The 18379-nt window shown below is 42.8% G+C and overlaps 1 protein-coding gene across 7 annotated transcripts in view; it reads right to left on the minus strand.

Annotated features, from left to right (window-relative positions):
• The window catches only part of LOC139410699 (ATP/GTP binding carboxypeptidase 1), a 53476-nt gene that overhangs the window by 32135 nt on the left and 2962 nt on the right, over positions 1-18379 (minus strand). For 2 of the 7 annotated variants that reach the window (XM_071156115.1, XM_071156114.1), the window contains exon 1: positions 2441-2544. In XM_071156115.1, the coding sequence (XP_071012216.1) occupies positions 2441-2507 (67 nt within the window). In that variant the 5' untranslated portion in view covers positions 2508-2544. Of the gene's footprint in view, positions 1-2440; positions 2675-9551; positions 9683-10628; positions 10691-11673; positions 11902-12012; positions 12178-12915; positions 13011-18379 lie in introns of those variants that run through there. The other 5 variants (XM_071156111.1, XM_071156109.1, XM_071156110.1 and 2 more) reach the window with 5 other exon arrangements.

Here is an 18379-nt window from a genome sequence, read left to right on the forward strand (position 1 = left end):
CCAGTGCCCCCACACATTGGCTACCCAGACTATCTGCATTGTGTCCCACCACCCACCAATCCCTCTTTAACGCTACTGCTACTCTCTGTTTATCATATATGCATAGTCACTTTAACCATACCTACATGTACATACTATCTCAATTTGCCCGACCAACCGGTGCCTGTACATAGCCTCGCTACTGTATATAGTCTCGCTACTGTTATTATTCACTGTCTTTTTACTGTCGTTTTTAAGTTCCTTACTTATCTATTGTTACCCTAATACCTATTTTTTTACTTAAAAATTGCACCACTGTTGGTTAGGGTCTATAAGTAAGCTTTTCACTGTAAGGTCTACCTACACCTGTTGTATTCGGCGCACGTGACAAATAAACTTTGATTTGGGCAAACTCCAAGCAGGCTGTCAATGTGCCTTTTACTGAGGATTGGCTTCCGTCTGGCCACTCTATCATAAAGGCCTGGTTGGTGGAGTGCTGCAGAGATGGTTGTCCTTCTAGAAGGTTCTCCCATCTCCACAGAGGAACTCTGTCAGAGTGACCATCGGGTTCTTGGTCATCTCCCTGACCAAGGCCCTTCTCCCCCGATTGTTCAGTTTGGGCAAGCGGCCACCTCTAGGAAGAGTCTTGGTGGTTCCAAACTTCTTACATTTAATAATGATGGGAGGGCACTGTGTGCTTGGGGACCTTCAATGCTGCAGACATTTTTTGGTACCCTTCCCCAGTTCTGTGCCTCGACACAATCCTGTCTCGGAGCTCTACGGACAATTCCTTCGACCTCATGGCTTGGTTTTTGCTCTGACAGGCACTGTCAACTGTGGGACCTTATATAGACAGGTGTGCCTTTCCAAATCATGTCCAATCAAAATAATATACAACAGGTGGACTCCAATCAAGTTGTAGAAACATCCCAACGATGATCAATGGAAACAGGATGCACCGAAGCTCAATTTCGAGTCTCATAGCAAAGGGTCCGAATACTTATGTAAATAAGGTATCTTCTTAAACCTGTTTTCGCTTTGCTATTATGGGGTATTGTGTGTAGATTGATGAGGAAAAATATGAATTTAATCCATTTTAGAATAAGGCTGTAACGTAACAAAATAAGCAACATTTTCCTCCCCAATGATGGGTCTGCCTGCCATAGATTCTCTCTGAAACACTAACCACACGGATGGACAAGAAACTCCAGCAACCTTTCTGTGACGGCTCCTCAACAATTTGTAAAAATACTAGAGGGGGTCTCACTCACACACACAAACACACTAAAAACCAACGGAGCAAAAGCTCAAAACACTAACTAAAACTAATTTGTGTGCCCTAATGTATACCCTCTGACCAACAGCACCAACAGAAACCAACAGAAATAACAGAAAGTCCAGGAACGCAAACAAAATAAGGCCTATAAAACTCAGTCAACAGCACCCAGGGCAGCTCATATCCCATCAAATAGAGTCTCACCACCCGGACCAATAAATGGTTGATGGAGCGGACCTTATGAACACCAGGATGAATGGGAATATGGAGATGAAAAGTGTGAAACATCCCCCCTCTGATTTATAGACTCATAAATAAAGCACACGTCACAAATCAGGTTTCAGCAGTGGGGCAGCCAACGAGCTCAAACATGTGCATACACAGACCAGACGTGCACCCACACAGACCCCCTGGTGCATTATTCAACTTCACAAGACCCGGACCAGTCTCTCATCTATGCCCCAGCGCGCGCGCGCACACACACACACACACACACACACACACACACACACACTTCAACAGTCAGTGGCTATGCGAAAAAGTGACCTCTAAAAACATTTCTGTCATACTAGACTTTTTAAGCTCTTCGAAAACAAAAACAACAGCTCACAGCTGATCTTGAAAACCAAAACAAGAATGCAAATACCTATCAAAGAAATGTATCAAGTAAAATAAACGTAATGGTTCAAATCAAATGCTACTATTGATGTGATGACGGACATGCCAATGGCTTTACTGTAACAGTCTTGTAATAGGATAGTAAGTAACTATTACGGGCACTACCTATCCAGTATTATGGTATTCATGTTGTGTTATCTGCACAAGAAATAACCAATACAAGGGTTTTATTGGTTATTGAAGTAATCTACAGGATAATAGAATACAGTGGGGTTTACACTGACATATTGGCTGGCAAGGTGAACCGTAAACACTTCAGAAATCCGTTAAACTTTACACAACTTTCTTTTATTAACAGAGTAGTGATTTTATTTTGTGCAAATACAAGATTTGCAGATTCTATAGAAACCTTTGTCCCATTGAACAGTAGCCTAGCTGCACAAACTGCTCAAAGCAGTAGCTACAGTAGCTGTGGTAGAACTAATGGTGTTCTGCACTACAGGGGCTGCACAACTGTAGAACTTTTCTTCCTCATCCCCCAGTCTCAGTCCCAGTCCCATTCCTTACCTGGGGAGGTGGATCGCTCTGCGGGCTCCACCAAGCGGCTAGGTCTCTCGGTGCATCTATATTCCATCTTTCTCAGAGGTAGGATCCCCCCAACCAGCCAGGAGTACACTGACGCTAACCGCCCCCAAGCCCAACCACCAGACCAGGATAGAACACAGCTCTTGGCACCTCCTCCTGCACTCTAAAAGTTTAGACCTAGAAGGCTACTACACTACCCAGCATCCACTCAGCATTCAAGCCCAGACCGACGGACAGGCAGACCAGACTGCGTTCCAGCCATGCAGACAGCACCTCCTATGCAGACAGCGAGCACAATACCCAGGCATGGATAGAAAGATAAAAGGACAACTGCCTCCAATCTCGCTCTCCCTCCCGATGGATACAGTTCCATATCACAATATTATTTTGGACGATATCACGTCAATACTTTGACTGCAAATTGATTTAGTTTTGCTAGGTAGCGTTAATCGGCAGTACCTGTGCAAAAACACTTATTTTTCATCCTATAGCTTCTTCTCCATCTTCTTTTTAAAATAGCAAGCCAACATGTTTTCAGCACTTATTTCCATGACTGATTATGGAAATAAGTGACGCGTCTCTCTGCAGCAGACATATAGAGAGCAATATCTTTGGAACATCAAATTGCAATAAAATGAACCGTATCAAATTGCCAGTGTTTCCACTGCAGTCATTTATCTGCTGCACCACGGCAAAATTGTTGCCACCACGCCTATAAAATATGTAACATGAAAAAATATTTATGCTTGAACAGTCCACATTGACTTTGTCGGCAAACAAAACGAGTAAGGAATAGAAAAATCAGATTACCCCATAGTAGACTAGTTTAAATCTATAGTATTTACATAGAACACACAACAAGCCGACCTATGCAAGATAAATATTCCTCTCGAGGCGCATTCAAGTTAGGAGTGCCATAGGGAGGGAAACGTGCAGTCAATGCACAACAATTCTTGCAATTACGGGGAAAACAGCAGTTTTAAAACAGCCTTTGTTAAAAAGAGGGGGATCCCAGCTTTCCATTCCTACTTTCTTATTTCTCAACTCCTAAATATGTACTATTTTAAACCCTGTTTTTATCAGCTGCTTTGTAAGCATGTTACTGCGCAGCAATTTTCTGTGAGTGCATAGGGGAGTGGGGCTAAATGTAACATGGGTCAATTATAGGATTTTTTGGTTAAAAATGCCACCCTACTTCAAAATGACTGTTTTGGAGTTACTTATATTATAATGAGACAGATTACAATTTGAGTTGAGCAAGAGTAGTGGAAACAATGGAAAGTGGTGGGGGAAGACATTAAGAGGTTTCTGTGAGAAGTACAGGCAGGGGGCATGTTACCCTGGGTTGTGAGTTATCCCTACTTAGTCTAACAGGTATGCAAGTTTTTTGGGACATAAAATGACCCCATAGTAGACTAGTAGGCTAGACTATAGACTATAGGATGCTAACTAGTCAAAAGATCACATTTGGGATCTAGCTAATTATTTTATTTAACTAGGCAAGCCAGTTAAGAACACACTCTTATTTACAATGATGGCCTACTCCGGCGCCGCCCTATGGGACTCCCAATCACGGCCAGTTGTGATACAGCATGAATTTGAACCACGGGGTCTTTAGTGACGCCTCTAGCACTGAGATTCAGAGCCCCCCCGAGTAATTAGCCCAATAGGATACATGCAGATAGACAACCCATGCTTCAGCCTATATACACTACATTTTATTTTACCTTTATTTAACTAGACAAGTCAGTTAAGAACACATTTTTATTTTCAATGACGGCCTAGGAATAGTGGGTTAAATGCCTGTTCAGGGGCAGAACAACAGATTTGTACCTTGTCAGCTCGGGGGTTTGAACTTGCAACCTTCCGGTTACTAGTCCAACGCTCTAACCACTAGGCTACCCTGCCACCCCTACATGACCAAAGGAGTGTGGGCACGTGCTCGTCGGACATCTCATTCCAAAATCATGGGGCATTAATATGGAGTTGGTGCCCCCATTGCTGCTATAACAGCCTCCACTAGATGTTGGAACATTGCTGGGGGACTTGCTTCCATTCAACCACAAGAGCATTAGTGAGGTCGGGCACTGATGTTGGGCAATTAGACCTGGCTGGCAGTCGGCATTCCAATTCATCCCAAAGGTGTTCGATGGGGTTGAGGTTAGGGCTCTGTGCAGACCAGTCAAGTCCTCCCACACCGATCTCGACAAACCATTGTTGTATGGACCTCGCTTTGTGCAAAGGGCATTGTCATGCTGAAACAGGAAAGGGCCTTTTCCCCAGACTGTTGCCACAAAGTTGGAAGCACAGAATCATCTAGAATGTCATTGTATGCTGTAGCGTTAAGATGTCCCTTCACTGGAACTAAGGGGCCTTGCCCGAACCAGGAAAGCAGGCCCAGACCATTATTCCTCGTCCACCAAACTTTAGTTGGCACTATGGATAGGGAGGCAGGCAGCCTAGTGGTTAGAGCGTTGGGACAGTAACCGCAAGATTGCTGGTGCAAATACCCGAACCACCATGGTGAAAAATCTGCCGATGTGCCATTGAGCAAGTAACTTAATCATGATTTGCGCCAGAGGTGCTTTACTACTATGGCCGACCCTGTAAAACAACCAATTTCACTGCACCTATCTGGTGTATGTGACAATAAAACATGTTTGTTATTATATCCATGGTCCAATATGTTAAAATAATTTAAACAAATAATTGTACCAATATGTTTGTTATTGGGCTCATTTCTATAGGTGGAATTGATATTTTATACATTTATTTCATAAATTTTGGAGTAGAATGTCATTTTAAAAAGTCCCTAGAACTGTCCTTCAGTACTTCTATATAAAAAGTATCCTGGGGGGGATTCACGGACCCGCACCAGAACCCAACCCCCCCCCCCCCCCAAAACCATTGAGAGGAAACTGGAGGAAATGAATTACACACTATGCTGTTTTTTACTTAAATAATTGTCCATTGTTATATGCTAGTAATTTTTACTCATACAAACTTGTCTTGTTTGACTTAGTCATACATCTGAGCGTACAAATTCATGAGCCATTTGGGTGCGACCACAGTATGTGACCTCCTGTGTCCACAATCGGCAGGAATTTAGCACGGAGGAACAGAGAATGGTGGCGATATCAGCTATCTTGATCTGCACAGATGAGCCAAATTATTTCTTGCAACTCTGTTCCCCAGCCCTGTTTCTGCACATCTGCTAACTGTCACATAGATAAGAGGATGTACTTTCTATAAAAGGAGAGAGCCAACTTTGTTCGTTGGGCTTTCAACTCTGAACTATTTGAGTGATTGTTGATTGCTCCATTTTTGCAAATCTTATAATAAAGTTGTTTGAAGAATCTACAGTCTCTCTTTAGAATTTCCACAACAAAACAATCTAAATACATATAATCATGATAATTTGATGTCGATATGTATTGCTTTTCTCACAATTCTATATCATATACTGAGGTCCCTGACAATTCTATGCCCTAATGATGACTGTGTGAAACAGTTCTGGATGTCTCCCAAGTGGGGCTGACTGTGTCAGGGTGTGGCCTGAGGACAAGCCCGAGAAGAGCTGTAGCCTGCCGTGCGTGCAGGAGTCAGGGCCACAGAGATGTATCACTGCAAGAGGGACGTCCCACCAAGAGACACGCTCACGTTTCAACACGCACCGCTGCTCTGATTTCAGCTAGAAACTACAGCTGTGAGACAGCATTCCCTCTCTAGAAGACTATATTTCCATAATAGACACATACAGTATCATGTTTTTTCGAATGAAAACTTATTTGAGCAACAACAACCGAATAGATAATGTGATAATAGATTAACCTTCAATGAATCCAAAAGTGCTGAAGCGTGACTTCTACTGGCTACATCAGACATTGGAAAGTCTGTGCTGCCCATGTTCAAAGAAACAGATCTAAAACAAAAGGTGTAATGGCTGAAAGCTAAGTTTTGCTAAGTGGCTATGAGCTTAGAATGAAGAACTTGATCCAGCCAAGTGACCTCTACATCAGTGGAGGCTGCTGAGGGGAGGACAGCTCAGAATAATGGCTTGAACGGTGTGAATAGAATGGCGTCCAACACATGGAAATCATGTGTGATGCATTTGATTCCATTCCACTCCAGCTGTTATCCATGAGCCCGTCCTCCCCAATTAAGGTGCCACCAACCTCCTGTGCTGTACAGCTAACTCAATTTGGCACAACAAACCAATCCATGTGTCAATGCTGATCTTGAAGTGATCTTCAATCAATGTTTGACGTCCAGTTCTCTTGTTTCCATTTTCAAAGTCTCAACTTTGCTCTAGCGCCACAAACCTAGCACCACCGGTCCACCACTGACCCTTGTCATCGCAACAGATGTCTATATATGGATGTGAGTGTCCACAACACAGCTGTGTCATGCGAGTCTCTGACATTTATATTTCTAGCTATGCCATTTATCTCAATAGCAAAAGGCCAATGTGTTTTTTTCCAAACAGTATCACATTGCTGACTAATGAACGAAGTGACGGGATCTCACTTTCTCCATCAGCTGTTGACCCAGCAGTCTTCACTCGGAATGACGTGATACACCAGATTAGTTGTCAGGCTTTTCTTTTTTCTGAAGCATAACGACATAACGGCATGCAAATGTTTGTTATTCACTCAAACCAGGACCTGTGTGTGTGTCCACACACACACACTCGATGGCCTTCCTCAGTGCAGTCTGTCTGAGAAGATTCACTGATGGCTGCTGGCTGGGTAATTATAAACTGAGTGAAACAGCTTTTCCTCAAATGTCAGATTCTCTGTGACGTAAGAGCCAGCAGGGGGGTGGGAAGGAGGAAGGATTAAGAGGAACTCACATTGGTGAGGGAGCTGGGCAGTCCAAGAGGGGTGGAGGGGGTCAGGTATCACTCCCAATGGGGCAGAGAGCTGAGCATTCACTGGGTGGGGGGGGTCTAGTTACAGAGCTAACCGTCCCTCTGCTAAAATGTTTCCACCACTAAAGACATGCAACATGCCATCCTAGGACAACCACCCACTAACATCCCAACACTCCTTTCACCCTCGTAAATCTCCCCTGACCAACAAACACATACCCTTGATGTCACCAAACATCTACTTAGCCACCCAAATACCTTTTGACCTATTCACATATCCTATAGGCTGTCACTTGAACAGAGTCCTCATCTACCCTGAGATGCTAAAGACAGGCTACAGGACAGGACAGTAAGTGTGGTCAGCTTAAAAAAAACAAGATCAGGTAAGAGGAATTACGATGGACCTTGTATTCAACTCCAGAAGACCTCGACTTTGCTGATGACCAGGATGTTTTATCACACACACACCAACAAAACTCACCAATAACTACCCTACAAGAAAAAAAAACTGAGATGCAAGTCAGACTGGTTATTAACTGCAAGACAATGGTCATGCCCATCAACACAGCAACAAAAAGAAAGAAAGAAAAGAAACATGACCTGAAGTTACTTGACAAAGTTTAACATACCTAGGGAGCACCATCTGCCATGACAGTGTACCAGCACTTGGATCAACAAAGAACAAACGACTAGTATATATTGCGTTGACAATATCGCAATGTCCTTTAAGCGCTAGTTGGCTGTACCTACACCAAAACAGTATTTTTCCTTCCTAGCTTGTTCTCAATCTTCTTTTAAATAGGGAGCACTTTTATTTCCATGACTGCTCAAAACTTTCTCAAGGCTCTGTCTTGCAGAGCCAACATATGGTGATCAAAATGTTTGGAACATCGAATCGCAATAAAAACCACAGTATCAAATTGCAATACATATCGGCACCTAAGTATCGTGATAATATTGTATTGTCAGGTCGCTGGCAATTCCCAGCCTAACAAACAACCTTCAAAGTTCAAACTAATTTTAAGCTCAAGACAACACAAAACTCAATATCTACCAGAGCGGTTTACTAACAACAATTCTAGGAGCAGGGCTATAAGGTTATTCTAAGTGCTGAAAATGACCAAAAAATATATACACCTTACACACAACTTGTATCCGAAGAATCATAAACGGCATCTGGACTCCAGAAGGAAGGCCCAAGACAACATGGTGGATTACCATAGAGAATGAGCTACAACAACATCAGCACTAGAGTAAAGGTACAGAGGAGAAGATGGCCAAGACAACCTTTGATAATGCTATATGCGCCAGCTGGAATAACAGGGGTGAGTGAGTGAATGTCATGTGTGCATAATACTGTAAGTAATGAGAGTAATACTGTAATGGGGTTGAGCTGAAGGGAAGTGCAGCCATAAGAAGAATACAAATAATGTTGAAGTGTTGTTATGAGCCGTTGTTGGGGCTTGGCGACGCAGGTGAGGTAGAGGTTTGGTGCAGGTGTAATGCAGCCACAAAGGTACAGATGTAGGATCATAATTTGAGCCAGTTTGCTACAGCAGGGAAATAATCCTGCAGCAGTAAATGTGAATTATTATTTGGATTATAATTAAATGGAAATTTTTGTACATATACATTTTTCATTTGGGAAAATCAACTCTGAAGCCTCAAATACATTACAACTTTAAAATGTCCTGCATTGAGGAAAGTTATACTACAACAGGGTGATCAAATTAAGATCCTACATCTGTAGCACAAGTGCCTCAGCTTGACTTGTTTGAGAGGTTCCACAAAGACATGCAATACAGGTATGATCAGATATGTCTGTGATACAAATATGATAGGGTGCAGCTATTATCAGGCTGTATTGCCAGCAATCATTCAGTGTGAGCTAGAGATGCTGTGAAATTCCACCAAGTAGACTGGCAAAATGTGTGCAGTTTAATTATATCATTATTTTTTGAACAAGCGTTTATTAGAGGCTAGCGTTTATTTGCAAAAATGTGAAATTATACCCAGCTATCACAAGAAACAGGCACTTGTTGGAGACTCAGCGTTTAATGGAAGTTTTACGGTTTGCTGACTCTGAAATAGGATATTATTTCCCATTGGCCTTTATGGCATGGTTTCAGCAACTATATGGTCAGTGAGTAACAGGCTAGCTTGATCAGCTAGGCTCAGTGAGTGTGAAAGGGGTAGTATACAGTAGGCTAGCACTCTTCTCACCTTGAGTCTGTATGAGGTGAAGGATCTTGGCAGTGATCTGCCTGGCGATCTCAGGGTCCACCAGCATGGACTCCCTGTTCAGCTTCTCCAGCTGGCCAAACAACATCAGCACCCTGGAGTTACTGGGAACGCTGGGAGGGAGAGAGAGAGAGAGGTTTAATACTTGACACATAGCCAGACATGATCAGCCCATGCTCTCATAAAGCAAATATTTTCCGTAGACCGCCCTAATGAACATGACCCTGCTCTATGGTTATATTAAGCTCATAAGGGGCAGTGAGGTCAAAGGTCACTTTGGAATGACAACAGCCATGGGAGAGATAATCAAAATGTAGAAATAGACCCAATGTCTCTCATATGACCTTATAAAGACAGAGTGAGAGATACACACAGACAGACAGAGAAAAAAGAGAGACAAACAAACTCACAGACCAAAATACAGTGAGAGGGAGATGGAGTAAGATACTGCCCAAACAAATCTACCAAAGCAAAAATACACATGCGCATACATATACCTTCATGCATTACTAACACACTCAGACACATTAGTTAGGCTAAAGAGAACAGACATCCACACTCAGAGTCAAACATTCTGCCACTGTTTTCAGAGTTCATAGCTTATCAAAATGTAGCCTAGAAACTGTGCTTTGCCATTGAAATGTTAGGCCTTCTTACTATAGGGAAAAAAGATCATGATTACAGGTGGAGAATCAAAAATAGGCTAGCTTCTGCCTCAGTGTCTGGCGACGCAAGACTAAGGCTAAAGTGACAATAGGCTAGTTACTACAAGGCCCCAAAAAGTGATTGACCCCAAACAGTAATGTTTGACAGAGGAACCCAACACAATAGCTAGGGTCAAGATGGCATCATGACAGGCCCTAGCAGGTTTAATGATCTGCGATGTTGCTGTCCTAAGACTGACCTTACATTGTCACAAGACATAGAGCAAACAAGAGTGTAGCATATGAGGGCAGTGTGTGAGAGACTAAGAGAATCTGGCAGAAACACTTGGGTTCTCACACACACACATATCACACAGAAAGAACCTGGCGCATGTGTTCAAGACTGGTTACTCACCCTTTCTCAGGAATCATTTTGTGCTTATTCATTTTTTCTCACACGTCAACATTTCACATCAACTGCAAGTAAAGAAACGCAAGGATCGGCAATGCAATTCAGTTGTCATTCCCGGTCCGGACATGTGTGTTCACCCGTGGAAATCACAGTCTATGCTTTCTATACTCTCTCGCTGTCCTGTGGCAAGATGAGATCAGCAACATAGAGAGATGACCATGAATGAACAACCCATATCGGTATATGCAATGTAACAAAATAGGGCCAGTTTTGCTCTAACCAGCTCAACTTGTTTAACCAAAACAAAAGGGTGTCCAGTAGAGTTAAATGGCTCCAGTGTCAGGAAACAAAACAGCCCTGACTATGTCATTAAGACACTTAATCAGCGCAAAAGCATGACAAGCCAACAGGAGAAATACACTAGTAAAGAGATAGAGGACAAGAGTGTAGACGTGTGTAGATACAGTACTTGACCGGTGTCATTAATGAGTTATTACCATTCATTATGTCATTGATGATTTTAATAAGTGTGTAGCCTATCACATGCACTATTCCTGGATATGAAATTGGAGGCCATCATTTTAGTACAAGGGTGTAACTAGTGGGACTACATGTACAGCCGATGCAGTGCATGCTTGTTGTAGTTAGCCCAGCTATCTAGCTAGCTAACTTGACCCAACTGATGTAGCTAGAAGGGCCTAATCAAATTGAACAGCGTAATCTGGCCAGGCTGCCCATCTGTCAAGTGTGTTGCAGATCTTCATTGACAACAACAGAACTAGAGTTAGCACAACGGCGAAATCAGCTAGACTGCTAACTAGCAGTGACTGACTGGTTTACGAGATAACTGGCTGGCGAGCTAAGGACTTCACAGCCCACATTGCACCTGCTCAGTCAGTGTCCATTCAGTTTGCTAGCTGACGTTAACGTAGCTAGATAACTTAACATTCCTGCTAATTTGGCTACCTAGCTAGACATAAATTTGTAAACAATGACAGGGACATGTACTAGCCATGCAAAATACTTCAAACAAATACATTTCCCGAACCTATATTGAAAGGAATTGTTGTCCCATTAGGGCGAGCCAATCCATAGACGTATTTGTGTTGTCTGAAAAACCCCGACGTTATGACACAAACCCCCTACTCAGCTGGAGAATTTAGGGTCCGGACCTTGATTTGGGTTGTAGAAACGAGGGCTTTCAGCCCTCGACGAGAACAGGAAAAATCGAAAATCGAACAGTAATCTGCACCGCACGGTCATGTTGTCAACAAGGCAGCATGATGCATTGTACAGAAACATACATATATTCTCCATAAAATATATGTTCGAATATTCAAACTAGTTTTAATTGCATCACCGACCCGTGTGAAAACAGAATCCTTACCAGAGGGAAAGAGGCAAATCGAGAAGTTTTACTCGTTTAAAATCTGTCCACGAAAATAAAACAACGAAGTGAGGAAATGTTGTATGGAGGTTAATTATAGTGTCGAATTTGGTTGAAAAAATGGAATTGCTAATTTGCTACATGAGGCTTATTTGATCGAATATTAATTTCGTATTGTTACAATGCACTTATATAAGTGGACGCACGTGTCATTTCGGGGGGGGAAACGACTTTATATCAGGTTGTGCCTGTTGTAGAGATAGAGGATTGATCATGGATAAAACCTGATTTAGCATGTACTTAGCCAATTTATTATTATTTTAACTTGGGAAGTCAAGTAAGAACTAATTCAAATTCGTATTTACAATACCGCCAAACCCGGACGATGGTGGGCCAATTGTGCTGCGCTCTATGGGACTCCCGATCATGGTCGGATGTGATATAGCCTGGAATCGAACTAGGGACTGTAGTGACGCCTCTTGCACTGAAATGCAGTGCCTAAGACCGCTTCCACCATTTTAAAGTAGTCAACTGTGTGGGGATTCCTATAAGTTGGAAACAATTAGACAATGAAGAAGAATTGACTCCTTTAAATGGATAAAGGTTCAATAAAAAAAATAAAACCTAAAGGCACTGCCCATGCTGTCACAGACTCATAGCCTCTATCTATATCATAGCTGTCTATATCTATGACCTGTCGTTCCACACACATCTGTCCTCTCATTGGCTAAAATGGTCCCACCTGATCTCGCCTCCTTCCATATTTTAGGACATGTATTTCCATCTTTAGAGAGGTCACTTGACAATATAGTACACAATATTTGATGCTATTCATCCACGTGCTTAATTAATCTACATCACATTTGTTTTGAGCCGACTTCGCCGTCGGCTAAAACGGATCACCTGGCTCGAACGCAGTTCCAAAACGAATGCAATCAATGCTAACCCGCTTTACCCGGGGCGTTAACATAACTCCCTCAATGTCAAGAAGATCTGCCAGGACGCGTGAACAAGGCGAGAAAGCACATTTAGTTTTTAGACGCGACACGAAATGATGACTAGCAGCTCTGATGCTGCGTTCATGGGATAGTTGGAACTAGGAAACTCTGACATTTCCAACTTGTATAACTACAACCAAAATGTATGAACATGTTAAATTATTATTTGACGTGAGGTCATATTCAGGCCCTGTTTGGTCAATAAGCTTATTTTACACGTCAAATCGTGTTATTTGACGTGTATCTTTTTTGACACGCAAAGACCCAGACGGCGTTCCAAAAGGAGCAGCGATGATGCTGCGTTCAAATGCTAGTTGAATTGAATAAACTCTGACATTTCCGACTTGTTGATTTGTTGAACACGGGACTTGTATAACTACAACCAGTTAGCAAGTCGTACATTTCAGAGTTTCCTAATTCCGACTAGCATGTGAACACGGCACGAATGAAAGCTGTTCATAAACGCGGATCAAACATCACATACACCATTAACAAAATAGGGTGCAAAACCCCCATACGGGCCTGAAATGATCACCCAAAGCGAACCTCCAAGCATAACCGACCAGCTTATTTACAGCTGTACTAAGGTTGGACAGCATTACTGTGGAGCCGGCTCGAGATATGGCTCGGAAAACGTACGTCAATCCAGGGATGAGAAATGCAATGTACACCGAATTGGCCCATTATCCCAACTGTTAAACTGAGAAGATTGAACGACTGCAAGAAATAGTAGTTCAATCTTCTTGGTGTAAGAGTTGGGATAATGAGACAATTTAGAGTACAATGCATATATGCAATATCTGTCATCTCTGGGTTGAGGTATGTTTTTTGGACTATATCTCGAAGTGGCTACGAGGTGTTTTAAAGGTGCAATAAGAAGAAATTGCTCCTCCACTTCCTGGTTGCAAAAATTCTAATCTTTTGCCTAATTTCAGTTTGTGACAAACCGCTGTGAAATATCTTTTCAATTACCAAAATATTGTATTTTCAGCTGTTTGAGTCTGGTGTAAAAAAACTAAAGTAAAAGATGCAAAAACTAGGCAATGATGTCCTTTATCTACTTCCCCAGAGTCAGATGAACTAGGGGATAACATTTGTATGTCTCTGTGTCCCGTATGAAGGATGTTAGAGGTAGTTTTGAAAGCCAATGCTAACTAGGGTTGGTGCAATGACTGGAAGTCTATGGGTATCTGGTACACAAAGTCTATAGGTAATCTGGTACTTCCATCATTGTGATAACGGCAGTTACCAATTAGCGCTAGTGCTAATTATATGTGAATTTCTATGTGAATTTGGTGGGGTCACCAGAAAAGTTACATATAGCAGCTTTAATATTTAGAGGAATGCTGTCTGACGCTGCAGCTGTAAGTGAGCGGGTCGGATCTGCTGGCTATTGCGATAGCTAGCTATGATGTGGGACTTCCAAAGGTGCAACGTAATACCATCCTATTTGTGCTTTTTCCCAGGCTCGGATGACTGCTAGGCAAAGGTATTGAACAGGAATATGTGGTGGTGGTGGAGGTGTGGTTGAGAGGAGGGATGCTAGTGGTAGAAAACTATTATAATCCTTGTCAGATATTGGACCTGGAGGTGCTGGAGAGGGTGGAGGGCCAGGATAGAAGTAAGGTAATGGGGTGAGGGGATTTTAATGCCCACAATATGCTCTTGGGACGGATGGTTGGAAATGGCCAAGTGATGGAAAACCTGATTGAAATGAAAGATCTGGTGTGCCTGAATAATGGCTGAGGGACCAGGATTGATGTAGCCACAGGAAGAGTCTGCCTTAGACCGCACTCTGGTATCTAGTGTGATGGCAGGAATCTGTATGGGAGGAGTCGACAGTAGGGAGTGATCATTACCCCATAGCATGCACAGTAGGCCAGAGGGAGGGGGAGATGTCAGTGGATGGCAGGTGCGTGTTGGAAGGGAAAAGTTGGATCAGTTTCAGGAACTGAGTGAGCAGGTGATGGCTCATGTGGATATGAGAGGGGATGTGGATAGTATGAATAACTGGGTGAGAACAGCGTTTGTGGGGGCAGCTACTGAGGCTATACCTAAGACTTCAGGGAGGAGGAAAGCTGTCCCATAGTGGACGGATGAGTGTGGGGCAATGGTGAGGAGTAGGAACAGGGCATTTAGAGTACTGAAAAGGACGCATAACTTCCAACATCTGATTCAGTATAAATAGGCCCAGGCCCAGGTGAGTGCCCATCTTAGTGATGAGTCACTGGATAAGGTATTGGTGTTGTACAACAGAGTCTGGGAGTAGGGGAAACTACCAGGTAGTTGGAAGGAGGCAGTAGTTGTACCAATCCGGAAGCCAGGAAAAGACCCAACAAGGTTCAACAAACTATCAGCCAAAAGCTTTAACATCATATGTACAGTTGAAGTCGGTGTTTTGCATACACTTAGGTTAGAGTCATTAAAACTTGTTTTTCAACCACTTCACAAATGTCTTGTTAACAAACTATAGTTTTGGCAAGTCAGTTAGGACATCTACTTTGTGCATGACACCATTCATTTTTCCAACAATTGCTTACAGACAGATAATTTCACTTATAATTTACTGTATCGCAATTCCAGTGGGTCAGAAGTTTACATGCACTAAATTGAATGTGCCTTTAAACAGCTTGGAAAATTCCAGAAAATGATGTCATGGCTTTAGAAGCTTCTGATAGCCTAATTGACGTAATTTAAGTCAATTGGAGGTGTACCTGTGGATCGATTTCAAGGCCTACTTTCAAACTCAGTGTCTCTTTGCTTGACATCATGGGAAAATCAGAAGAAATCAGCCAAGACCTCAGAAAACAAATGGAGACCTCCACAAGTCTGGTTCATCCTTGGGAGCAATTTCCAAACTCCTGAAGGTACTACGTTCTCCTGTGCAAACAATAGTACGCAAGTATAAACACTATTGGACCACAAGCCGTCATACCGCTCAGGAAGGAGACGTGTTCTGTCTCCTAGAGATAAATGTACTTTGGTGTGAAAAGTGCAAATCAATCCCAGAACAACAGCAAAGGACCTTGTAAAGATGCTGGAGGAAACGGGTACAAAAGTATCTATATCCACAGTAAAACTAGTTCTATATTGACATAACCTGAAAGGTCGCTCAGCAAGGAAGAAGCCACTGCTCCAAAACCGGCATAAAAAGCCAGACTACGGTTTGCAACTGCACACGGGGACAAAGATTGTACTTTTTGGAGAAATGTCCTCTGGTCTGATGACACAAAAATAGAACTGTTTGGCCATAGTGACCATCATTATGTTTGGAGGAAAAAGGGGGAGGCTTGCAAGCCGAAGAACACCATCCCAACCGTGAAGCACGAGGGTGGCAGCATCATGTTGTGGGGTGCTTTGCTGCAGGAGGGACAGGTGCACTTCACAAAATAGATGGCATCATGTGGAAAGAAAACTACGTGAAAATATTGAAGCAACATCTCAAGACATCCGTCAGGAAGTTAAAGCTTGGTTGCAAATGGGTCTTCCAAATGAACAATGACCCCAAACATAATTCCAAAGTTGTGGCAAAATTGCTTAAGGACAACAAAGTCAAGGTATTTGAGTGGCCATCACAAAGCCCTGACCTCAATCCTATAGAACATTTGGGGGTAAAAAAAGCATGTGCGAGCAAGGAGGCCTACAAACCCGACTCAGTTACACCAGCTCTGTCAGGAGGAATGGGACAAAATTCAGCCAACTTATTGTGAGAAGCTTGTGGAAGGCTTCCCGAAACGTTTGACCCAAGTTAAACAATTTAAAGGCAATGCTACCAAATACTAATTGAGTGTATGTAAACTTCTGACCCACTGGGAATGTGATGAAAGAAATAAAAGCTGAAATAAATATTCTCTCTAATATTATTCTGATATTTCACATTATTAAAATAAGGTGGTCATCCTAACTGACCTAAGACAGGGAATTTTTACTAGGATTAAATGTCAGGAATTGTGAAAACAGAGTTTAAATGTATTTGGCTAAGGTGTATGTAAACTTCCAACTTCAACTCTATGTAAGATTATGGAACGTATGATTACGGAGAGGCTAACTTACTTCCTGGAGAGCATTGGGCTAGTCTTGCCACATCAGAGTGGCTTTAGGAAGGGTAGGGGAACTATGGACCCAGTGCTCTGTTTAGAAGCAGAGCTGTCTTTTTTGATGTGGAGAAGGCATATGATATGATGTGGAAGGAGGTTTTTTTTAATTAAGCTTGATATTATTGGTGTAGGTAAAGGATTTCCTGTTTGGAAGGTCTATCCAGCTGAGGGTGGGGAAGTCTATCAGGCCTGGTGGATGATGGTACACCACAGGGGAACGTGATTAGTTGTTCTCTGTTCTCAATCCTCCTCCTGGGCAGCAGGTAGCCTAGTGGTTAGAGCGTTGAGCTCGTAACCGAAAGGTTGCTGGATTGAATCCCTGAGCTGACGAGGTAAAAATCTGTCGTTCTGCCCCTGAACAAGGCAGTTAACCCACTGTTCCCCGGTAGGCCATCATTGTAAATAAGAAATTGTTCTTAACGGACTTTCCTAGTTAAACAAAAAAAATGTGTCATACATAGTCAGGAAGCTACATGAAGCAATTGATGAGGTAGAGTGGTGGGCATTAATGTGGAGATTCAGGTTCCCTGTAGAGAAAACTCAGACAGTGTTCTTTACCAGGAGGAAGGTGGGAGATGAGGTTATATGGGAAAAACTTGGAGTATACCCAGGTTCCTTGAGCTATACTTTGACACTAGACTAACCTGAGCACAACACATTGAGAAAGTGTAAGAAGGTGCTAAATGTGATGGCTGTCTGACAGGGAAGGAGTGGTGGGTTGGGTGTTCCTCATTGATCCGAACTGTAATAGACTATGGCAGTATAGCGTATGGTTCGGCAGCCCGGACCTCATTGGAAAGGCTAGATCTCATACAGGAGCAAGGATTCAGAACATGTAGTGGGGCGTTTCGGACGTCCCCAGTGGCTGCACTAGATGGGGGATATGCCATTGCAGATTAGGAGACAGTAGCAGGCAATTAATTATTGGGTCAACCTACAAGGACATGGGGTGTCTCGTCCTGCGAACAGGATTTTACAGGCACGCTGGGAACATGAGCAAAGACAGAACACAAGCTTTGGGTGGGTGGGTAATACCCAGGCGAAGGGAATGGGACTGTATGGAAGGGAGTTTAGTCCAATGGTAGCTATTCCTGTAAATCCTCCATGGCTACTCCCGCCTCCAGTAGTTGATCTAGAAATGTTGGAGAGACTACAGAAAGATAGAGAGGGTGTTGATCCATCTGATTTGTTTAAGATACACAGTATGGAGACGTATCAGGATTTTGTTGCCATTTACACAGATGGTTCAAAAGATCCAAGGACAGGATGTAC

The sequence above is a fragment of the Oncorhynchus clarkii genome, chromosome 6 (genome assembly GCF_045791955.1).
Source record: "Oncorhynchus clarkii lewisi isolate Uvic-CL-2024 chromosome 6, UVic_Ocla_1.0, whole genome shotgun sequence".
Taxonomy (NCBI): Eukaryota; Metazoa; Chordata; class Actinopteri; order Salmoniformes; family Salmonidae; genus Oncorhynchus; species Oncorhynchus clarkii.